General features: G+C 56.8%; 2 protein-coding genes across 2 annotated transcripts; one reads left to right on the top strand and one right to left on the bottom strand.

Moving 5' to 3' along the window:
- Window positions 1–22: 22 nt before the first annotated feature.
- On the top strand, window positions 23–3443 carry XNDC1N (XRCC1 N-terminal domain containing 1, N-terminal like). Its single transcript, XM_062511896.1, has 9 exons — window positions 23–129; window positions 409–547; window positions 652–807; window positions 1123–1280; window positions 1474–1550; window positions 1688–1890; window positions 2518–2599; window positions 2749–2888; window positions 3127–3443. The coding sequence occupies exons 1-9, from the start codon at window positions 85–87 to the stop codon at window positions 3315–3317; spliced, it is 1191 nt and encodes a 396-aa protein (XP_062367880.1). The 5' UTR covers window positions 23–84; the 3' UTR covers window positions 3318–3443.
- A 237-nt stretch (window positions 3444–3680) lies between these two features.
- NUMA1 (nuclear mitotic apparatus protein 1) lies at window positions 3681–21509 on the bottom strand. Its single transcript, XM_062515376.1, has 21 exons — window positions 21087–21509; window positions 20066–20154; window positions 18266–18345; window positions 17472–17554; window positions 17310–17390; window positions 16947–17031; window positions 16436–16562; window positions 14775–14929; window positions 14322–14439; window positions 12796–12913; window positions 12315–12455; window positions 11869–11991; window positions 8766–10850; window positions 7057–7125; window positions 6679–6954; window positions 5650–5929; window positions 5419–5552; window positions 5113–5313; window positions 4654–4764; window positions 4404–4571; window positions 3681–4200 (listed from the first exon to the last, which is right to left on the bottom strand). The coding sequence occupies exons 1-21, from the start codon at window positions 21426–21428 to the stop codon at window positions 4165–4167; spliced, it is 4902 nt and encodes a 1633-aa protein (XP_062371360.1). The 5' UTR covers window positions 21429–21509; the 3' UTR covers window positions 3681–4164.
- Between the last annotated feature and the right edge of the window lie 1880 nt (window positions 21510–23389).

Genomic DNA, 23389 nt, shown 5'->3' with positions numbered 1-23389 from the left:
AGGCTTTCCTCTCTCCCCACCAGGCACTGGAGGGATTCAAAGGAAGTTATGTTCTGGCAGAGTGTTGTCTCCATAGGATCCTGAATGGCTCCAGTTAAAATCAGCTATGTGGTGTCCTTCTCATCCCAGGTGCCTGGGTGTTTCCTCTGGGGGGCTGGATGTGGGAGTGAACCCTCTGAGTTGCTGGGGTCTCGGGAGAGGTGGCTCAGGGTATGACAGGGTGCAGCACTAGCTCTCCTTGTTAGACTGCAGGGCAACGATTCACATGGTTCTTGCCCTCTCAAAATGGGATGTTGGTCCTGTAAGTTACCAGGGAATTCCATGCTTCTCTGTGTCCAGAACAAGCTGAAGCTGGAGGTGTTTAGGGAGGGGTTGGTGCATGATGCTGTGTCCCTCCTTTGTGTACAGGACCCCAAGTACCCGGCAGAGAACCTGCTGAGTGAGGATGGCGTACGACCCTGGCTTGGCTGCCCCAAGAAGCACAGCAGGCAGCTGAGTGTGGAGCTGCAACTGGAGAGAGCCAGTCCCATTGGATACATTGACATCGGTACTTCCCTGTCCCCCAGCCCCGTGTAGGAGCCAGGGCTGTGCCTCACAATGGGGTCAGCAGCTCTAAACCCCCTTGCCCCTGTCCTTCTTGCTGCTCCCCAGGGAACTACGGCTGTGCCTTTGTGCAGATTGAGGTTGGACGCTCCTCATGGACCTGTGACCAGCCCTATCTCACCTTGGTGCCCACTGTCACACTGATGACACCAGCTGACTCGAAGCTGGACCAGAATCGCTATGGGGTTCGGATGTTTAAGGAAGGTAAGGATTGATCCAAAGGAGAAAGGCATAGGGAAGAGCTGTGGGCCTGATGGTGGGATGGAGCAGATTAGGGGTGATGGTGATGGAATGGGGCTGGATGTGGCTGATAGGAGGACAGAAGAGGACAGATAGACCAGGGATCAGGGCCTCAGGAAAGCTGCAGCAGCTCTGCTTCTTTGCCCCAGCCTCTCTTGTGTCCATAATCCCCCAGATGTCCTGGGTGGCACAGCAACAGTGTAACAAGCAGAGGTAGGGGTGATGTTGGGTTGGTGGTCAGTGCCATGCCCCCTTGACCCCAGCTGCTGTTCCCCACAGCAGATTTCTCGGAGCTGACGGTGGGGCAGAAGTGGGACCGTGTGCGACTCACCTGCAGCCAGCCCTTCAGTCCGTGCAGCCGCTTTGGGCTCTCCTTTATCCGCTTGCGCACACCACAGGAGCAGGAGCCTGACCCCCCCCGGCCACCCCTGGGCGCAGTAGGTGTTTCTCACACCTCTATGTATCCGTCTCTGTGGGGAGGCAGCAGGAAGGGGCTGCTCCTCCACAGGCACTGCTTGTGCCCCATGGAAAGTCCGGGAGGTGCTTGCTGGGCTGAGCGTGGGGCTGTGCCCAGAATGGTGGGCACATGGTACCTGTCTTAATTGCCTGGGGCCTCCCCTTGTCCCACAGGAGGATGCTGAGCTCTCAGACAGACCCTGGTTCTCCAGCCCTGCCTTTCCTCAGACTTCCTGTCCTGACCCATGCTTGTAAGTGGCCTGGTGTGGTCCACCCCATCCTGTCCCTGCAGCATGGCCTGGAGCCTCTTGAGATGCTTCTTTGTACCCTAGAGCCCCAGCTTCTATCAGCTTCATTCTCCTGTGAGGCTGACACTCCCTATCCTCAGGAGAACCAAGGAGGAGGAACAGCTGAGGAGTTGCCTGTGGAAGCTGGAAGGGGCTGCCTGGAGCCCAGCCCACCTCAGCCGTTCTGCCCAGATGGTGCTGCTGGCAGCACGGAACCAGGCACTGAGGCCCAGAGCTGCCACGAGCACCCTGGGGGCTCACCCGGAGCTGCCAGCCAAGGATGCGGGAGGTCCTGTAGTGCCAGGTGGGTGAATCTGCACAGCCGTGTCCTGGGCTGGTCCCAGCCACTGTGGGCAGCAGGTTAGGGGGAAATTCTGCCCCTCTGCTCTGCTCAGGTGAGACCTGCAGAGCTGCCTGAAGCTCTGGGATCCCCATCATCAGAAAGGTGTGAAGCAACTGGAATGAGTCCAGAGGAGGCCATGAAGATGTGTTTGAGGGCTGGAGCCCTTCTGCTGTGGAGACAGGCTAGGACATCCAGGGCTGTTCAGCCTGGAGACAAGAAAGTTCTTGAGAACTGGGAGTCTCATCCACTGCCTAAAGGGGCTCCAAAAGAACTGGAGAGGAGCAATGGCCTGGGAGGCCAAGATAAGGGGCAATGGCTTCAAATTGACAGAAGGCAGGGTTAGATGGAAGAATTTCTTTGTAATGTCCCCTGTGAGGTTGGTAAAATACCAGCACAGGTTACTCAGAGCAGCTGTGGCTGTCCCATCCCTAGAAGTGTTCCAAGGCCAAGTTTGATGGGGCTTGGAGCTACCTGGTCTAGTGAAAAGTGCCCCTGCCCATGGTGGCAGGGCTTGGTACTGGATGAGCTTTAAAATCTCTTCCAACCCAAACTGTTCTCTGTGATTCCCCACTGTCTGCTCTTCCCTAGGCTCTGCACTGGATGTCCCTGCAGGTCCTCCGAGCACCTGCAGGCAGCTGGGCAGGCACTGTGCTCCCAGCCCTACTGGCAGGTAATGCCATTGGTCACTGCCTTCCTCCTGCCCTCACCCTTGCCTTTACCGCTCCCAGTCTTTACCAGCCCGTTCTGGGCCTAGCCCTTCACTCTTTTGGGCCAGCAGAATGTGGCATAGGATGCCTTTAGCATGTGACCCCTCTGCAGGACTCCAGCTGCCACCTCAAGGACACCAAAGGTAAAAGGAAGAGCCCGAGCCTGTGGCCCCCGAGAGAGATGTATCAGGAAGAATGACAAGGGCCAGGCCAGCAGTGACAGGGAGACAGGTGTCTGCCCCATCTGCTCAGGTGGGTGCTTGGCAGGGGTATTTTTGGTGGCCAGGAGACACTGAGCAGCAAATGGGGATAGTGGTGGCAGTTCTGTAGCTGGGACCCGTTGCCCCTGCTGGTGCCCTGGCACTGGAGGAACATCACAGTGTATTCCTAGGCTGCCATGAGAACCAACAGGAAGGGTATCAGCCCAAACCCCACATCATCCCAACACCAACGAGCCTGTGACAACCACATTAACCTTCCCTTTCCACAGGCTGCTTCCTGCTGGATCTGCTCCCCATGCATGCCTCTCAGTGTGGAGAAGACCCCACCACAGCCTGGCCTTTCTTGTCCCCCGATGCCTGGGTGTCCTGCCCCATTTGTCAGCTTCCCTTCAGAGTGACAGAGGTGGAGCAGCATGCCAGCAACTGTGGGGAGACACCAGGGGCCCTGTCTTCACCCTAGGGCCTGCAGTACTCCAAGGAGCAGAGACACTGCAGCCCCAGACATTTGTGACAAGACTGGTATGAGGATGGAGAAGGTGCTTCCAGCCCCATGGCCAGGTTTGGTGGGGGTTGAAGCACTGTAATTGCGGGAGTTGCTACTAGAGAAGAATGCTTTAAAGGAGAAAAAGAAGAAAGAAATGTGCACTGTGACTGCTTGGTGCTAGAGCAGGGTCCCTGGGTGAGCATCCTGCCTTGGGACACCCTGTGTAGCTCATGGGGACAGTGACAGGACAAGGAGGAGGTCGTGCTTTTCCTCCCCTCAGGCCCTGAGAAGGGTTCCAGTGCATGTGGACTGTAGGAGAAGGAAGCCAGGACCCCCAGAGCAAGTGAAAAATACACTTTATTTACAAGTAGAAACATTTAAAAATGCTGCCTCAGCTTCTCTGGGAGGAGCAGGAGCACAGGGCAGGTGGGGGAGTCCCACACACAGGGAACAGGGGTGGTGGCCTTCGGGGTGCTAAGTTTGACCTCTATCCCTGTTACTGGGGCTGCAGGATAGCCCTGGGGAGAGCTCAGCCCCTCCAGCTGCAGCCTGGGACCAGCCACTGCACCCCTTTCTGGCCCTCAAACCCTGCACATCCCCTTACCTTGGGTCCCAGAAGGGTTTAGGCTGACAATGGGTGCAGGAAGGGCAAGGGGGCCTTGCCATGCCCAGGGCACCCCCACAGTTGTCAGTGGGATCTGCAAGGCAGTCATGTGGGTGGCTCCACCTGTTCCTCCTCAGTGCTCCTGGGTGAGGTGGAGAGGTGAGGGGGTGCAGGTGGGGGCCAGGGCAGAGCCAGCAACATGTGGGGACTGGGGAAACCTCAGGATGGCTTGTCCTTGCGTGACTGGCGACCGGCCTGGAAAGGACAGAGCGAGAGGAGAAGTTAAGGACCCTGAATGTGCCCAGGGCCCCATGCTGGGACCTGCTGTTGCCATGGCACCAAGGACAGCAGGGACTGTCTCCCTTTTCCCATGGCCTGTCTGAACCCAAGGCAGGGGTTGGGCTCGCTGGGGTGAGCATGAGCTCAGAAGTGTGCCCAGGGGGTCAGGCAGGACCTACCTTGCCCTTGGGGGACTTGGCAGTGGCGATGCGGGGTGAGCGGCGGGTGCTGCTGCTGGTGGAGGGCGTGGCAGTGTTCCTCTGGGTGCCTGCCCGGCGCAGCAGGCGCCTCCCCAGCTCCTTGGGGGTGTTGAGGATGCTGAACGCCATCGACTGGCGCCTCTGAGACTGCAGACGAAGGGCAGGACCATTAGCTCAAGGCGGGAGGACTGTTCCCTCCTGATCCCTCTTTTTCCCCTCTGAAGCTTACCTGCATGGCTGGGGCTGGCTGCTCACTCTCTTGACTGACCTGGGAGCCACTCTGCTCTCTAGAGTCCTGAGTGGTCTGGGGCCGTGGGAAGCAGCTGGTTGGCTTCTTGGACTGAAAAACAAGGCAGCAGTTAGTACTGTCATCTGGGGGTAACCCTGCTATTGGGCTGGAAGCAATGAGGGAACTGAGGGGCTGCAGGGAAGGGATGGGAGCGAGGGTAGCACTGCCCAGGGAAGGCAGAAAGTTCAGCCCTTTGCCCCTGGACTGGCCTCCTTGCCAGCACTGGGAGCATCACGAGGCCTAGACACACTGCTGGATGCTCCGAACACTGGGCACTGGGGTCCAGGATCAGTGAGAATGTGTGCCCAACAGGGATGATGGCCACAGCAGCTCCCTCAAAACCTAGAACACTTGCTGTTTCCAGTAGGGTGCTGTGATGGGGGACTGGGCTGAGCTCACCGGGGGGGTGTCCAGGCCCTGGTGGGTCTCCTCTGAGAGGCGCTTCCTCTGCTGCCGGGTAGTGATGCTGCTGGCCTGGGTGCTGCACTGGCTGCTGGTGGTGATGATCTGGGAGGGCAGCATGCTGGCACGTCGCAGCGTCTCTTCTGGGTCCCCCATTTTCACGTCCTCATCCGTAATGGTTCCCAAGGAGGTGGAGGGCTGGGGAGGGGATGTGGGGATGTTGCTGAGGGGCAGTGTCTGTTCCCAGACCCTCTCCCAAGCCCCAGTTCTGGAAAAAGGGCTGCCTCACTTCCCACCCCTTACCTTCTCTAGGGCATAGCTGGTTTTCAGGTGGGGAGGGCGGGCCTGGTTCCGCCGCTGCAGCTCTGCAATGCGGTTCCAGTCATCCAGCTGCTCTGGCTCATCCTGGCACATGCCCAGGTTCAGGGTGTTTCGGCCTAAATCCAAAGCAAGGAATGATGAGGGGTGTCCCAGGTAAGACCTGATTCCCCCAAGCCAGGGCAGAACCCCGCAGGCAGCAGTCCAAGTGCCTACCCTGCCCACACACACCGAGGCTGGAGCTGCTGGTCTGCCGTGAGCGCAGGGAGCTACGGGTGACCGGCCGGTACCCAGGGAGGCCCAACAGTCCTGAATTGCCAGGGCTCTTCTCTGGGGAAGTTTCCAGCTCCGCAAGAGTTTCCTGGGAAGGGAAGCTGGTGAGGGAACGGGTGGAGACACCTGAGCGCAGACGGCCCTTGACAGGGGAAGAAGTTTTTGTGGACTGAGCCAATGGGATGTTCTTGACGCAGACCAGTTCCTCAGACTCTGACTGTTTCTGGGAGAGAAAAATCCACACATAAGGGGAATCACAGATGGGTTTAAGATGAAAAGATCATAGAAATCATCTCCTTCTACCCCTGCCCCCCCCCCCCAAACCCCTTTCTCTTGGCTGGGACGCATTCCACTAAACCAGGTTACTGGAAGCCCCATCCAGCCTGGGGTAGGATAGGGCAGTCACAGCTTCTCTGGGCAACCTGTGCCAGGGCCTTGCCACCATCACTGGGAAGAACTTCTTCCCAATATCCCATCTAACCCTGCCCTCTGTCACTTTGAAGTCATTCCCCCTTGTCCTGTCACTCCAGGCCTTTGTCCAAAGTCCAGGTCTCTTGGAGCCTCTTTAGACACTGGCATGGGCTCTAAGGTCTCCCTGGAGCCTTCTCTTTTCCAGGGTGAACACCCCCCACTCTCTGAGCCTGTCTTCAGAGCAGAGGGACTTCAGCCCTTGGAGAGCTTCTGTGACCTCCTCTGTCCTCACTCCAGTAGCTTCATGTTGTTCTGATGTTGGGGTCCCAGAGCTGGAAGCAGCTCTGCAGGTGGGGGTCTCACCAGAGTGGAGCAGAGGGGCAGAATCCCCAATTTGCCCTGCTTCCCACTGTGCTGAGGATCAGCCGAGGACACGGCTGGACTTTAGGCTGCCAGTGCACAGTGACAGATCATGCTCAGCTTTTCAGTTCCCAGCATGCTGGGTCCCTCTGCGGTTCTGCTCCTAATCCGTGCATTCCCCAGCAGGGCCCCCCTGCTCACATCTGTCATGGTGATGTTGATGGTAGTGCGGCGCCGGGCTGAGCGGGTCTTGCACCCGGAGTCGAGCGAGAAGTCACTCGGGAAGAAGTTGGCACTGCTCTTCAGCTGCGATGGCGTCTCATAGAGGGGTGGGGTAAGGTAGAGACTCTCCATGGATGACTTTATCTTGGGCAGCTGCTGAGACAGCAGTGACTCTTCACTGCCTGATGCCACCTGCAGCTCTGCCACCTTCTCCTGATGGCTGGTGACCGCTGCCTGCAGCTCCCCTTCCAGTGCCTATGGGCAGGGAAGAGACTGGCTCAGAGGCAACCCAGGAAAGCCCCCTGGCAGCACCAACAGCTCCAGGGCTCATCCCCCAGGTTTTTGGTCCCTCTTTACCTTAATTCTCTGCTGCTGGGTGCAGGCGGCCTTCTCATGCTGAGTCAGCTTTTTATTCAGCTCCTCCACCTGGAAGAACATGGCTTGGTGAGACCAACTCCAGGCACAAAACTACCATCTTCCTGTGGAAAAGCACATGCCCTCCTCTCTAGGCAGCTCTCAGGCACAACAAAGAAATTTCCTGCCACAGGGTGACCATTCAGCACCCCCCACTGCCAAGGAAGATCCCAGGACATGGCAAGGTGACAGTCACCCCATGCTAGTCCTTAGAGCAAGGCTGGTTGGAACTACCCAAGTGTAAGGAGCAGCCATGTGCTGGAAACAAAGCCTGTGATAAGCTCCCCCTGCCCCAGCACTTGCAACCTAGAGTCCCACAAGTCGTCGAGCACTCTTGACACAGGTGTAGAACTTGCTGCTGCAAGTTCTGGCCTGACCATGCTCTCCCTGCTCCAGGGGATGCTTGAGGAGTCTCCAGCTGCCTGGACATAGCCACAAGGCCTCTGCAGAGTCCTGGTCACCTCTGGCTGGAAATGGGGCTTTTCCAGCATTGCTTCCCAAGTGCTAACTCCCCCCACATCTGAAATCAGTGCTGCTCTAGCCCCATCTGGACCATGCTGTCTGAGCACAGCTGTTCCTACCAGTTGTGCCAGGAGCTGGGCCTTGGTTAAAAGCGGGGGGAAGCCATCACAGCACTGGCAGTGCCACACTGAGGAGCCCTGGATGCTCCTGGCTGCCATGGGGCATGCCAGAAGCCATGCCAAGCTGCAGGCACCAATGTGAGGGGGCAGGTGGCAGGACAGGACCCCTGTTGCTACCCCTGGAGGGGAAGGTGCTCAGAGACTGGGAGCCAAGTGCCCCGTGGCAGGGTCCATACTGTGAACAGCTCACAAGAGGAGAGGGTGGCTCCAGTGGGCAGTGACAAGCAGGGAGGGCTTTGCACTGTCACTAAGCAGCCAGCACTTGGTGTGTGTTACCTGCTTAGTTTGGTCCTTCTGGATTATCTCCAGCTGCTCCACCTCCAAGTACAAAAGGCAGAGGTGAGTACACAGCTGGCGCAGACAGTTTTTCACAGAATCATGGTATCATTTAGGTTGGACAAGCCCTCTAAGATTGAGTCCAACCCTTCCACCAGCACTGTGGCAAGACCACCACTAATCCATGTCCCCAAGTGCCACGTCCTCATGTCTGTTAAATCCCTCCAGGGATAGGGATTCTATCACTGCCCTGTGCAGACTGGGCCTTGGCTGGACAACCCCTTCAGGGAAGGATTTTTTTCCTAATATCCAACCTAAGCCTCCCCAGGCACAACTTGAAACCATTTCCTATTGTCATGTCACTTGTTAACTGGGAGAACAAGTTACCTGGAAACCCTCATCTGGCTGTACCCTCTTTTCAGGGAATTGTTTCACCCTTTCAGGGGACACACGGTCCCCCCAAGCCTGCTTTTCTCCAGGCTTAGCCCCCCAACTCCTTTAGCTGATGTTCATCAGACTGGTGCTCCAGCTCATTCCCCAGCTTTGCTGCCCTTCTCTGGAAACACTCCAGCACTTCAATGTGACAGTCCCTTTCACACCCAAGAATGTGTCCCATACTCCCAGGCCCTGTGCTGAGCAGGACACGAATTCAGGGGTGTGCAGAAGGCTGAACACACCCCTTTTCCAGGAGGGCTCTCCAGCCCACAGCCCTCCTGCTGGGAGCAGCACCCCTACCTGAGTTGTCAGTCTTTGCTTCTCTTCCAGGAGTTTCTTCCTCTCTTCCAGGGATGCCGCTTTGCTGCTCTCATACTCCTTACTCATGTCCTCCAGCTTCTGTACTGCCTCCTTAGCCTCCTGCCTGCTGCTGGTCACCAGCTTCTCAGACGCTGCCCGCAGCTGCTCCAGCTCCTGCATGTGCCGCTCCCTGGCCTGGCTCAGTTCCGCCTCAAGCTGCTGCTGCCCTTGGCTGCGGCTCTTGCTGAGCCCCTGGTTCTCCTCGGCCAGCCGAGCGTTGGCCTGTTGCAGCCCTGCCAGCTGTGCCCCCACCTCTGCTGCTTTAGTCTGCAGCCGCTGAATGGCCCGGTCCCGTTCTGCCAGCTGCTCCCGCAGCGATGGCACCTCAGCCACCTGCAACTTGGCCTGAGCCAGCTCGGCTTGCAGCGTGGACGTGGCTTTTGCTCTCTGCTCCAGGTCCCGGCGGTGCTGGCTTTCCAGGGAGGCACGCTCAGCCTGAGCGCTGTCGAGCTTCTGCTGCAGGGCAGCCAGGAGCTGCTCCTTCTGGAGGCACTTGTCCTGGCAGACCTTTGCCTCCTGCCGCAGCTCATCCTCCCGCTCGCTCTGGCAATGGCGGTCCCTCTTCAGGGCCTCGATGGTCATCCGCTGCTTCTCCATCTCTTCCTGGCACCGCTGCACCTCCACCTTCATCAGTGAGCACCTCTCAGCTGCACGGGAGGCTGCGGTGGCCATCTCTGTCTGCAGCACCCGCAGTCTCTCCTCCAGCTTCTTGCTCTTCTCTGACTCAGCCAGGATCAGGCGTTTCAGCTCCTTGCTCTCCCCTTCCTTCTCTGTCACCTTGTGCTCCAGGCTGCTGATCAGGGTGTTCTTCCTCTCCATCTCCTGCAGACACTGGGACACTTGCTCCTTCCAGCTCTCCTTCTCCTGCACAGCAGAGCGGAGGGACACCAGCTCCTTCTCTGCAATCCGCAGCTGATCCATGATGCCTTCTAGCTCCTTGGATTTGAGTTTCTCCTGGGAGAGCTGCTGGGAGACTCCCTCCAGTGCCTCAGCAGCTCTCTGGGCATCTGCCTCCAGTATGGCCACGCGCTGGGCTGCTGTTTGCTCTGCCACAGCCATCTTTTCCTGCAGGGAGGAAATCTCAGCCCTCAGCTTCTGCTCCTCACTCTCCTTCTCCTTTGCCCATGACTGAGCGCTGGACAGGTCAGCCTGGAGGCCAGCCAGCCGCTCTGCCTGGGCCTCCAGCACAGCCACCTTCTCCTGCTCAGCCTGCAGCTGCTGGCAGGCCCGGGTGTGCTCCCGGCTCAGCGCCTGCATTTCCTCCTTCAGCCGCCTGCACTCTTCGTTCTCCCCTTGGGCAGCAGGAGAGGCACCCGTGGGCTGCTCCCGGCTCTCCTCCAGAACCTGGCGTGTGGCCAGTTCCTCATCCCGCTCCAGCAGAGCTGCCTCCCGGTCCTGAACCAGCTGCTGTCTCTCTGCCTCCAGCTCAGCGATCCTGGCCAGGTTGCCCTCCAGGCACTCAGCTGCCCGCCTCTTCTCATCCTCCAATATACCCTCAGTGTTCCGAAGGGATTCCTCCAGGAAGAGTAGCTGCTCCTGAAGGCGGCTGTTTTCCCGGGCCAGCTTCTCCCTCTCAGCCAGCCTCTGCTGGCTCTCCTTTAGCCTGCCCTCCAGCTCCTGCAGCTGGGCTTTCAGTGCCTCTGCTGCCACTCCCTGCTGCCGTTGGGCACCTAGTTCCAGGATCTGGGCTTCCAGTTCGCCGACCTTGCAGCTCAGTGCAGCCTTCTCCTCATCCACGGCCTGAAGCTGGGTGCTCAGGGATGCATTGGCCTGCTGGAGCTGCTGGAGGGCAGAGTCCCTTTCCCGCAGGGTCTGCTCATGCTGGGCATTGAGGGCAGCCAGCTGCTCAGCCTGGTCCTCAGCAGCTTGTGCCTGCAGGTCTCGCTTCAGCCTCTCTCGGGCCTGGTGGCTCTCAGAGAGGGAGTTCTGGAGGCTAGTGACAAGGCTGTCCAGCTGCTGCTTCTCCTCTTCCAGCCGCACTCCTTTGGCTGTGAGGCTGGATACCTCCTGCTTCAGCTCCTCCAGCTGGCAAAGAGAAGAGCAGGGAGACTGTACTGGGTCTGACTGAGACAGAAAGATAGTTCTGTTCAGCAGTAGCCAAAACCCTGGTATGTTATCAACACCTTTCCAGTTACCTATGCAAAGCACAGCACTGTGAAAGCTTCTAAGGGAAAATTAACTCTCAACATTTCCCCCCAACAAGGGGCTGGGAGTGGACGAAATGAGGCCAACTGACCCAAATTAACGAAAGCGATATTCCACACCGTATGGTGTCAGCTCAGACATAAAAGCCAAGGGACAAAGGAAGAACAGGGGGCATTCATTATTTTAGCTTTTGCCCTCTGGAACAACCACTCCACTTGCTGAAGCCTTGCTTCCCAGCAAGTGTGTAAACATAACTCGCTGATGGGAAGTAGGTATTAGCTTTTCCCTTTGCTTATGCACACATAAACTTTCACTTTTCCTTTAGTAAATTGCCTTATCTCAACCTACTAGTTCTTTTCAATCTTGTTTTTCTCTGCCCTGTCCTGTTGGGAAGGGGAGTGATAGTACAGGGCCTGGTGGGCACCTGGTGCCCAGCCAAGATCAGGCTACTACAGGGACAAAATATGCACCCCTTAGGTGTTACTCAAGCTGTAGCCAACATGCTCACCAGAGCCCCATCTGCTGCATCCCACTGGGAGCTGCCCAGTGCCTGCCTTCCCTCCCATCACATCCCCAGCCACCTTGCTTTCCTCTCAGCCTCGTGCCACTCTGCTCCCTTGGACCAAATACCTTTTTCTCACCATGCAGGAGATGTTCTCTTCACAACCAATTCATGCTGTGGGAGGCTGGGGGAGCCACCAGTTCCCTGGGAGCAGTATTTGCAAATTCAGCCCAAAAGGGACTCTCCCAAAGTGCTCAGTCCCACATCCCCTATCCAGCAGCAGAGAGCAGCAGGCTCTGCCCCATGTGGCTTTGCCATGCATCTCCTGACACCTGCTGCTCTCTCCAACTGGAATAGTTTACCATTCAAGCCCTTGCTGTAGGAGCCCCAGTGTACCTTCAAAATGTCACCCATGACTTCTCCCTTCTCCTGGGTGCTGCACTCCTCCAGCTTGGCCAGCTGGTCCTCCAGCATAGAAATCTTTCCCTGTAGAATCTCCATTTTCTCTTCTGAGCATTTCTGGGGACAGAGATGGGACTCAGCATGGTGCAAGACAGAAGAGCCAACCAAGGAGAGGCAAAGCTCAGTCAGTACTGATACCATGCTTTTCCAGCAGCTTTGTCTCTCCCCACTGCAAGGACAGCAGCCTGCCCCACCATAGGAAACCCTTCCTAGGAACAGGGAGAGGCTTTCCACAGGAACTGACAGTTACACAGCTTCTCCCCGTGTGCTGGCACAATGGGCAGGAGGCCCCTGCACCCTGCTTGCAGTTGGCATGTCCCCCAGCTAGGGGGGATGGGGAAGCTACAGGGGGGCACCCACCCTGCCCCAGGCCCCCTGACCTTATCCTGCAGGGCAGCATGCAGCTCCTTCTCCAGCTGTCGCTGCTTTTCCTGCGACTGCGCCATGGCACTGTTGTGCTCCTCCGAGAGCTCGTTCAGGGCTCGCTGCAGCTGGACCATATTGCTGGCGATCTCCCGCAGCTGCCAAGTGAAAATCCACCCAACGCAGAAGAGGGTCAGATTGTGCCTTTGCTGTCCAGGGCTCTGCCTACTCCCCATTCCCAAGAGCTGCAGCACACATGGCCATCCTGGGTTCTGGGTGCTCACCACATGCAGGCAGCTCCACCCAGTCCCCATTCCCCAACCACAGTTCCTATTTGGATCAGGATCCAGAGCCCAAGGCAGGCTTGGTCACTGGGTCAAAGATCATATCAGCAGAACCATAAACACCCCAGCATCCAGCACTACCATCAAATCTTCCCACCTGGGTTCCATCACAACCACCTGGGTTGTGGGGACACGAAGACACTGCACCCTATACCTTGAAGGAAAGATCCCCATTCTCCTCAGAGAGCTGGCTGATTTTTCGGTCCATCTGGGCTTTTTCAGTCTTCAGGTCCTGGCACTGCCTGAAGGCCTCATGCAGGCGCCCCACCAGGCTGTGGGAAAGGTGGTGGTTAAGGAGGGGAGGCATGCTGGTAGCAGGCAAGGATATCACCAGGGATCAGAGCTGCTGGATATTGCAAGGAAACTAAAGGTTCCAAGGGATCTCCATGCCTTACTGTGACTCTGCCATCAACCCAGCTCTAAAACTGGGTCCCAACAGGTGGCAAAGCAGAGCAGAGATAAGCAATGTTTGTGCTTTGAAGAAGCCCAACTGCTCCAAACTGAGAGCAGAGGCAACTGTGGGACTCCAGCCACACCCCTGAAAAGGGAAATAAGTGAGGAAAGGACAGAAAGACATGGCACTTCCAGTGGAGGCTGGGCAGCCTTCCTGAGTAAACAATGGCACAGGGACAGAGCAAAGATCAGGACACAGTGTGACAGGTGATTTCAAGTGGGTGACGAAGCCCAGTACATAGGATCAAAGTAAAGGCCTGGGAAAGGGGCTGGAGTCAGGAGTTCCAGGATCACCCTGGAAGCTTCCCCTTTTCCAGGGCACGTGGGCAGAATTCCCTTTTCACGTAACAGGAAACCTGCTCCCATGCAGGGTTTGGATTAAGAGTGGGCTGTTGGATCAGGCTGCATGGTTTGGGACTGGATCCATGCCCACTGCAATAAAAATGGGCTGCAGGCCATAACTGCCCTGAGGGCATGGGTAGCATCATGGTAGCACAGCCGTGTCATGGACTGATCCCACAGCATGGGCAGCAAGGCAGGAGGGGATTCTGCCTCCAGCTATGGGGTCCCAAGTATCACAAGGATGTGGAGCTGCTGGAGCAAGTCCACAGGAGATGATGCTCCATGGGCTGCTGGAGCCCCTTGCTCTGGAGACTGGCTGGGAGAGACCTGGCAGTGTTCAGCCTAGAGTACAGAAGGCTCCAGGGACACCTCAGAGCATCTTCCAGCACCTAAAGGGGGCTCCAGGACACCTGGAGAGAGACTTTGGACAAAAGTCTGGAGTGACAAGACAAGAATGAATGGCCTCCCACTGACAGAGAACAGGGTTAGATCAGATATTGGCTTATCAGAAGCTCTCCTTGAGAGGGAAGGGTGGTGAGGCCCTGGCACAGGTTTCCCCAGAGAAGCTGTGGCTGCCCCATCCCTGGAAGCACTCAAGACCAGGTTGGATGGGGCTTGGAGTAACCTGGTCAAGTGGAAGGTGTCCCCTGCCCATGGCAGGGTGTTCAGCTAAATGAGCTTTAAGGTCCCTTCCAACCTACACCCATTCTTGATTCTGTGCCTGCTGTCTTCTCCCCAGGGCACAGCAGCAGAGAACCAAGAAGGTGGTTTGCTTTCTCCCACTTCATGCACTGCTAGGGAAGAGACAGACAACATGGAGTCTGGGAATGTGGGAGTGACAAGGTCCCACCTAGAAGGAAGAAGTGGACATTGCTGGAGGATTACCTCTCATTCTTCTCCCTCAGCTCCTCAATTTCTTTGGGCTCCAGACAGTCTTCAGCTTGTTTTTCATTGACCTTTACCAAGTGATCAATCCGCTGCTGCATCGTGGTAATCTGAGCATCTGGGGAAGGGGCAAGAAAGGGCCCGTTACCAACTTTTCATGTCACCTGAAGCCCCCACAACAGCATTTCTGCACAGAAACCCTCTGCAGGAGGAGATCAAAGAGCCAGACTACCAGTGCTGCTGCTCAGCATAGGTGTTGCTTCAGTCATGGCTTTTGTTGCCCAGGATACATAAGGGAATACAAGACAGAAGAAGGAACCTGGAGTCTCACTTGCAGCCTGGCAGGATGGACCATGCGTGAGCAGAGTTGTGGTGGGGTCACAACAGAAAAGTCAGAGAAACAAAGGGTGAGATCTCTGCCCCACAGACACCTCCCTGCACCTCAGGACTGACCCTTCTCCATGATGAGCTTGATATTCTCTGCCACCTCCTCCTCCAGCTCTTCCCGGTTCTCTCTCTCAAAAGCCAGCTGCTCCTTCAGCCGCCGCAGCTGAAACTGGGGCGTCTGCATGATGTCCCCCATGGGTGAAGACGGAGTGCTGGGCAGGCTGCAGGGAGAAACACACACAGCTGGATTATTCTGAGCCAGCCCAGACCTCATGCAGCCAGACCCACTTTGCTACCCCGATGTCTGGGGCAGGTTCACCTGCCTGGCTCCCCAAGGAACTTCCACCTTAAAAATCTAGGAATGAAACAGCACACATACAAGACAATTTCACTATAGGAGGTGTACAAAAGCTGGTCTTTGCCTGGAGGCCTCCAGGGGCATTTTTCCATATTTGCCCCTGGAGGCCTCCAATTAAAGCCCAGCTTTTATACACCTCCTCTACTGAAATTGTCTTGTATGTGTGTTGTTTCATTCCTAGATTTTTAAGGCAGCAGTTCCTCCCCCTTCTGGTTCAACTCTCTTCTGGAGCCCTCCTTTTGCTAGTTGTTTATGAGAAAGTGTCTTGGGAGGGTGGCTCATCCTTGGTTCCCAAAAGAACCAAGATTAGGATAGGATTTTTGGAATGTGTTTTGTCTCTCTGTCTAGGTAGGAAAAAATACTGTAGACAGATAGGAACGATGTAACTAAGTAACACCTACATATATACATGAAGAAAATACGAAAGCAAAAATCATTTTGGCATCAGGTTCACAAGAATAGCTTTGATGCCACATCACTTAAGCAGAAAGGCCATGCTCCTCCTCCTGCCTGTACTAACACCAGCCTCTAAGTGCTGGGCAAAAACCACCTCCAACATGTCCAGGTGGCCAAGGGTATCCCCACTTGTGTCACCCATAGTGTGAACCCACAGGGTTGAAGCAGTGACCAACCCCCTCTGCTGGGCACTGGTGAGGCACCTCCAATCCTGGGTTCAGTCATGGACCCCTCACAAGAAAAGACTCTGAGGTGCTGGAGTGTGTCCAGAGTAGGGTAACAGAGGTGGGGAAGGGTCTGGAGCATGAGTCTGGTGAGAAGCAGCTGAGGGAGCTGGGGGAGCTCAGCCTGGATAAAAGGAGGTTCAGGGGGGACCTTCTCAATCTCTACAACTCCCTGAAAGGAGGATAAGGCCTGTTGAGTGTTGGTCTCTTTTCCCCAGGTAAAAAGGGACAGACAACAGAAAATGGTTTCAGGTTGTGCCAGGGGAGGTTTAGGCTGGATATTGGGAAAATTCCTTCCCTGAAAGGGTTGTCCAGCCATGGCATAGACTACCCATGGCAGTGGTGGAGTTCCCATGCTTGTAGGGATTTACAAAACCATGCAGATGTGACATATGGAGACATGGTTTAGTGGTAGCCTTGGCAATGCCAGGGGCACAGCTGGACTTGATGGTCTCAGAGGGCTTTTCCAACTTCAATGATTCCATGATTCTAAAAGGAGCTCGAGCCCAAGCTCACCCCACCATCCATCCCCATATCATGCCCAAGCAATGTGCAGCAGGACAGCACCAAGGCAGAACAGGACATTCTGGGGAGTCAGCAGGCAGCCCAGCCACATCTGCGGGTCCCAAAAGCCCACTCACTCCCCCCTTCCCTCATTCCCCCTGGCAGCCAGAAGGCAGGGCACATACTTGGTGCTGGGGAAGGCAGCGATCCTCTGCAGCTCCAGGAAACGCACCTCTCGTTTGTGCGGGAGAGAGAACAGTGGGGAATGCTCCTCATAGCTGCTGCTGAACATACTGGATGAGGATGGCTCTGCTGGAAATAAAAAGGGAGAAGAAGGCTGTGATCTTTAATATCTAATAGGCTGAGCAGCTGAAATCTCAGGGGCACAGGAACCACAGATTCCAGTGGGGATGAAACAGCCCAGCTGAGGAAGCCAAAAAGCTACCCTACATCCTCATCCCTCCTGCTCCACAGTCCTTCCCCCTTCTCCCACGAGACTGTCAGCATCCCACCTGCTCTACTCCTCCAGGGAAAGGCTGAGGTACTGCAGAGTACCAGCAGGTCTAAGGCAGCCCTGCTCTTGGAGTTTACAGGGCACTGTTTTGTAGCTGAGAGCATCTGGCTGGTGCAGCTGCCTTTATGGCTGGGCAGCTGTATCAGCACTAACAGGAGGAAAAGCCAGGGCCCAGCACTTACCTTTCCTCTGCAGAAATGACTCCAGATTCTCATTCAGGCACTCCTCATTATCCAGCACAAATTTGAGGATTGATGCAAGTTCAACCTGTGTTGGAGGAGCTGCAGTTAGTGGCTCTGCTGCAGGTCACAGGCAGCACCACAGCAGGCATGGGGTAGTGGGCAGCTCCCTGCCTGCCTGTGCTGCTGCCCACACTTGCCACCACAAGCTTTTGATAGCCCAAGACCACCAGTGAGCAACACAGCACCCACTCCACATTGTCTTTCAATGGGACCCAGGAGGGCAAGTCTTGGAGCACCTCCCCCAAAGGCATTGCTGCTTCCCCCTGCACCCCAGATCCAGAGGAGGAACCCCAGAGGGATTACCTGGGTCTTGTAGTCAAATTCACACCAGTCTTCAGGGTGCTTAGAACTCATGGAGGTGTGATACAGGAGAAGCACGGCCACCTGAGCAAGGTAGGAAAGGCATCACTAACCCCAGGCCAGTCACAAGCACATTGGTGGGACTAAAACATGCCATGCAGTTACCTTGGCCAGTGCCAGCTCCTCTCCATCCAGCAGTTTCTGTGCAGAGACCAGGTTCTCTGCAGCCAATTTGTGCCTGCGGTGCTCTGCAACATGAAGCAGAATTGCCAGTCATACAGGGAATGTATGCTGCCTCCCCTTAGGTGACACTCATGGCCAGGAGGGCACTGTAATCTGTCCCCCAAGAAGGGACATGGGGCAGGATGGGCTCCAGAGCTGACATCCCAGTGGTCAGCCTTGGCCATTAACTCTGACCAACTTCCATTTCCCTCCCTGGAACCCCACCCTAAATCCCAGCCTCCCCACCTTGGTATCTCCCCTCCAACATCACCACAGAGTGTTCCACCTCTGGAGAGTGGGATATTGTGTCTTCCCTCTAGGAAAGGCTGAGTAAGAGTGAGAGATACTTCCCATTTCCCCTCCCAGGATTTTTGCTTGAGTAAAGGTTTTCCACTGGGATTTGAAAAGCTTGAGTCCAGGTACCCAACTAGGAAAGCTGCTCCAAGGCAGCATCACCAAAACAGCCACTGGCACCCTGCCCTTCACACCCATGACCTCCTTTGCTCTGAACCCAGGTTCTGGCAAGGATTTCCATCTGGAAGTTTCCCATCAGGAAGGCTTCCCTTCCACAGGCTGCTGCAGGAAAGCTGCTGGCACCTCGCAAAGCTGCTGATGCAAGGTGGGGGGGGGGGGTCACTGTGGAGGGGGAAGCTGCAGACAGCAGACCAGACTCCCTCAGAGGTCAGGGGCACCGAGCAGGGGCAGTTGCTTTCCCCAGCATCAGCGGAGGGTCTTACTCTGCAGGAAACCATGGATGAAGGAGATCCTCTCTTGCAGCGGCTGCTCCAGCACAGACTCCCCCTCCTTGCTCCCGTGGCTGGAAGAATTCAGGGTTTGCATTAACTCCTTCTGGAGGGATTAGACCAATGCTGAGTTTTGTGCAGAAGGGTTCAATGAGCCAGGGGCTGGCTCTGGGGCACTGCTCTGCCTTCCACACCCACACCAGGGCCAGCAGAGCCAGGGCCAACCATGCCATGCACGGGAGAGGAATCCCCTGGAATCTCCCTGCTGGGAGAGCAGCTGGAGCTGGGCAGCTGACACCCCCCCCCCCCGGCACTGCTTCCTATTCTGACTGCCAGCCCCAGCATCCAGCACAGCACACGGAGGTTGTGGTGACCCCACCGGCCAGGAAGCATCACAGGGGCCAGTCCATTGAAGTCAGGCTTTTCTTGCTGGGTTTTGGGGAGCCTGGAGCTTTCTCTTGCACTTATTTGTGACTACACTCTTCCTGAGCAGCCACCAGCTCATGGAATATCCTGCGTTGGAAGGGACCCACAAGGGTCATTGAACCCATTTTTGCAGCTCAGAAACAGCATGCCCAAATCCCACACCAATCACACTTGACCAGCACTGCTTCAGTACTTACTGCTTTCAGCACTGCTTTCAGTCTCTTACTCCCAAAGCACCAAAAACAGGAACCTGGCCTGGGACAGGGGCTGCCACGAGGATTTGCTCTTCCTCACGCACTTCTCCTGGTGGCACCTGGAGCTCCTCAGATCAGCCAGGTGCTGTGCTGTGGCAGCTGCCCTGCTGCCACCCCACTTGATCAAGCAATGGCCAGACCTCTTTAGAGAGCATATGCCAGCAGGATCCCTACTAATCCGAGCTGGAGCACGGTCCCAGGAGATTAACCATGTCTGGCTAAATATATCTGCGGTGCAGGCAGCTCCTTCCTCCCCACCCACGGCAGGCAGATCCCTGTTCCAGGCAGGCTCTCCTTACCCCACGCAGGAGGTAATCATAGCAGACAGGTTCCCAGCGAGCCTCCCACCGGAAGGGTTTGAAAGCAATGCATGGCAGCCTCACATCCTCTCAATTTGTTTAGCCAGCTCCTTAATCACCAGGCATCATGCTACCTCTGATGCCCATTATGGCCAGTAGATTTTTAGTTGCCCCTTGCTCCCAGGCAACAAACACAATTCCTGAAGGAGGTATTCCTCCCACCCCTGCCCAGCCACCGCAGGTCCCAGGACAGAGCAAACAGGCTCCATCCTGACCACACTATACTCAGCAGCCACCTAACATCCCTAGGCAACAGAAGTACTGCATGAGGCAGAAACTGACATTCTTTACACCGCTTTCCAGATACAAGGTTTCCTTGGGATCCCAAGGCTGCCACTCAGAAAAACTTGCTGGGCTGCTCCCTCACCAGAGCAGCATCAAAGGAAATTAATAATAAAAATGAAAAAATGCTGTGCCACTGGCAACAGCACTCAAGTCTTTTCTTCAATGCCAGGAGCAAACCCAGATGTAAAGTGCCAGATGTGATAAAAAGTCTCAAATGACAGGAACTCTGACCAAAACATTCCCTGGGCAGCTCTGTGGGAAACATTCCCCAACAGCTCTACAAGGCACAGAGGAGATGGAGATCCCAGCATCTCATATGCCAAAGGAGGAATAAATACCCCAAGACCCCAACTCCCACCCTGCCCAAGAAGAGAGCCACTTAGCTCCTGGGGGCCAAGGCCATGGCTCCAGGAAGGCAACCCAGACCCAGCTGTGTGGTTTGAAACGTGCACATAGCTCCCCATACTCACATTTTGTGGATAATTCTGATGAAGACACTACAGTCCTGGAGCTGGGACAGATCATTGAGGGGATCAGGACTAACCTTTGTGCTGTTCACCTAGAATGGGGTGGGACAGTCAGAAGGCAGAAACCAAGACAACACTTTGCTGTGCCACCCACCACCTCCAGTCCTAGCAGGGGACAGCAAGACTGATCTGGGTGTGAAAGTAAATCTACCCCTTCAAACCACTCCTTCCCAGGGAACATGATCCTCACAGTTCCACATCTGGGAGTCTGGCACAGGTCCCATTTATCAAGCTGCTGGAGCCCCTCTTCTCTGGAGAGGCTGAGAGACCTGGAGGTGTTCAGCCTGGACAAAAGAAGGCTCTAAAGAGACCTCAGAGCCCCTTCCAGTGCCTAAAGCGGCTCCAAAAAGAGCTGGAGAGGGACTTTGGACAAAGGCCTGGAGTGACAGGACAAGAGGGAATGGTTTCCCACTGACAGAGAACAGGGTGAGATGGGATATTGGAAAGAAGTTCTTCACTGTGAGGGTTGTCCAGAGAAGCCATGGCTGTCCTATCCCTAGAAGTGTTGAAGGCTAGGCTGGATGTGGTTTGGAGCAACCTGGTCTAGTGGGAGGTCTCCCCAACCATGGCAGGGCATTCCAGTTGAAGGAGCTTACAAGTCCCTTGTAACCCATACCATTCTATGAGTTTTTGCTTGCACACAGAAGTGCTTTGTGGAACAGATCCAACAACCCCTTTACTGTACAGCTGCTGCCTGCTTCAGGCTCAGCTCCATCTCCCAGGCAGTTTCCATGACCAGACCAAGCCATTCCAGCTTTTCTGGTTACTCAACAGGAAAGGTGAGCAAGGCTTCTCCTGCAAACACCCACCTGCCCAGCAACAGTAGGAACTGGGCTACCCTATGACCTGTCCTAGCCACAATCCCTCCTGTGACAAGTCCCAGCATCGTGCCCCAAAGCTGCCAGTGCTGGCAGCAGCATGTCCCACCTATGCAGCAAGCTGCAGCAGAGGAGGGGGGACTTACCCAAGCAAGGAGAGCAGCAACTCTTGCGCTGTGAAGAGACATCGTGGCCAGCCTGTCAGGTCCCGGCCCAGACCTAAAAACACCAACAAAGGTGGGGGAGCAATAAAAAAGGTAAAGTATAGTAATTATGCTACTAAGTAACTTGCACCCAGCACCAGGTATTTGTGGCCACCAAGAGAGGATGCGTCCCTGCATCTGGCCAGCTGTGCAGGAGCAGCCAGAATCCTCCTGCTTCACCTTAGGCACAGCATGGGGAGCAATGCTGAGTAGCAGCCAGGTCCATTGCCACAGATTAGTCTCCTGACCAGGTGTCAATGGAAAACTGCTGCTCGGGCTCCTCATTCTCCTGCTGTGCCTTCTTCCCTCCCTCTTGCCTCTAAACGTCACTAATATTTCTTGCCTGGCAAGGCAGTGGCCAAGCCATTGAAGCGCTGCCAGCTCTGCTTCTCACTGCTGCTAGTGAAAGAACCACCTGCTGGAGGCACACGGAGCTCACAGGGCATCGCTGCATTGGGTGGGAGCAGGGATGAGTTGCCCTGACTCGATCTGGGATCACTGCCAGGTCCCCTTCACAGCGACCTTTGCCTCCACGCTGGCTGCCCCCAGTGCCACCCTGGTAGTCTTCCAGAGGAGGGGACTGCTGGGAGCCAGAAAGTCACCCAGATGAGGGGGGGGCTCTTCACCCTGTATTGCACCTGGATACCTGCACCGTGACAGGCCAGGAGGCTGGTCGGGACCTGCAGCTGCTCTGCACAGCACAGCCAATTAGTCATGGTGGCTCTGGGGACTACAGAGCTCCCACTGCCGACAGCCCAGCTGGGAAGCATGGGATCCTAAGCATGACAGGTCCTCTCTCCAATTTGGCTAAAACCCAGCTCCTTGTCCCATAGCTGGGTCACTTAGCAACTACTGTCCCTCAACCCGGTGGCACAGCCGGGACCTCTCCCTAAAAATCCACCCAAAGGCACTGGGCAAAGCACTCGTGCAGCACTGGATGCAGACCCTCGGAGAAAACCATGTTCCACCAGCGTCGAGCGGAGTTTTACCAGAACCAGCGACAACACTGGTGCGTGGCGTGAGATCTGGACGGGCAGAGCTATCCGCTGCTGCCGCGGTCACAGCCTGGCTTGTCGCTGGTGACGCTGGCCACCCTGAGCATCTGAGACAACGCCATGACCCTCCGTGAGGACGTGCCATTCGTGATGGCAGGCGGGAAGTGGCGAGGGAGCCCAACAGCGGCCGTAAGCGCCTTCCAGCTGCATCCCCGAAGAGAGCAGCTGCAGGGGGGCGGTGGGGACCGGGGAACGAGCCCCGGCGGTGGCGGCATTGTCCTTCCCCGCTTTCCCCTGCGCCGCTCCGGTCACAACACGGCGTTACGCAAGCCCGCGCTCCGGAGCTCCCGACGCGCCAGAGCGCCGGGGGGACGCGCCCGCGGGCCCCGGGCTGTCCCAGGCCAGGGCTCCGGCTGCGGGAAGCACCCAGGCGGGGTGAGCGACCCACGGCAGCCCCCGCGTACGGCCGGGCCCGCAGCTGGCGCGGGGCGGAGAGGGAAAGCAGCCGCCGACCCGAGCGCCCGGATGTTGGCGAGCCCGGCGCGGCCACCCGCGGCCCCGGGGACCCGCACCTCGGGGGCTGGCGAGGCGCCGGGCCGGGAGCTGTACGCTGCGGCGAGGCGGCGGAGCTAGGCGAGCTGAGCTGAGCTTCGCCGCCCCCGCCTCCCTCCCCCTCCTCCGCGCCAGCCCCGTGGAAAACAAAACAAGGAAGAGGCAGAAAGTCTTTGTTGGGGCCTTACCGGGGCCGCGCGGCCGTCGTCGGCGCGCTGGGGTTAATCCGCCATGAGCGCTGGCAAGCCGGGGAGGCCCGGGAACCAGCGGCCACGCACAAAAGAAAAGTTGTTGAGCTTCTCTTCGGCGGGGCTGGCAGGCGGCGGTTCCCCTTCCTGGCCTTGGGCCATCCCACGTCACCGCGCCGGGGCCGTGCTCGTTAAAGGCGCACGGCACAGAAACCTCCGGCGCCTCGCCATGGGGAAGGGGAATGGTCCGACCTCGGCCGCGCTCAGTGCCGGCACCCTGCCCAGGGCCTGAGCGACGGAGAGCTGGTGGGGCCGGCACAGACCCGCTCCCGGCCCCAGCGCAGCTCAGGAAAAGCCGGGGGCTCGGCAGAGAATGGCCCCCCACGCTACGTCTCCCTCTAATCTGACTGGAGTCACATCCCAGCTGACCCCTGAAAAACTCCCTCCCTGAAAAACGCACACACCCCGCGGCCACGGATTCAACGGGAACGGGACCCTACGGGCCGCCAGC

The sequence above is a fragment of the Cinclus cinclus genome, chromosome 2, assembly GCF_963662255.1.
Source record: "Cinclus cinclus chromosome 2, bCinCin1.1, whole genome shotgun sequence".
In the NCBI taxonomy this organism is placed as follows: Eukaryota; Metazoa; Chordata; class Aves; order Passeriformes; family Cinclidae; genus Cinclus; species Cinclus cinclus.
This window is presented reverse-complemented; position numbering and strand designations above follow the sequence as displayed.

Bases quoted from the DNA above. Each gene is read 5' to 3' on its own strand.
- XNDC1N (XM_062511896.1), top strand. From the start codon at position 85: ATGGCTCCAGTTAAAATCAGCTATGTGGTGTCCTTCTCATCCCAG. The intron at 130-408 runs GTGCCTGGGTGT...CTTTGTGTACAG, and splicing joins TGGTGTCCTTCTCATCCCAG to GACCCCAAGTACCCGGCAGA. The intron at 808-1,122 runs GTAAGGATTGAT...TGTTCCCCACAG, and splicing joins GGTTCGGATGTTTAAGGAAG to CAGATTTCTCGGAGCTGACG.
- NUMA1 (XM_062515376.1), bottom strand. From the start codon at position 21,428: ATGAGGAGCCCGAGCAGCAGTTTTCCATTGACACCTGGTCAGGAGACT. The intron at 18,346-20,065 runs GTGAGTATGGGG...GAATTCTTCCAG, and splicing joins ATCAGAATTATCCACAAAAT to CCACGGGAGCAAGGAGGGGG. The intron at 17,032-17,309 runs GTAATCCCTCTG...CCTCCAACACAG, and splicing joins AATTTGACTACAAGACCCAG to GTTGAACTTGCATCAATCCT.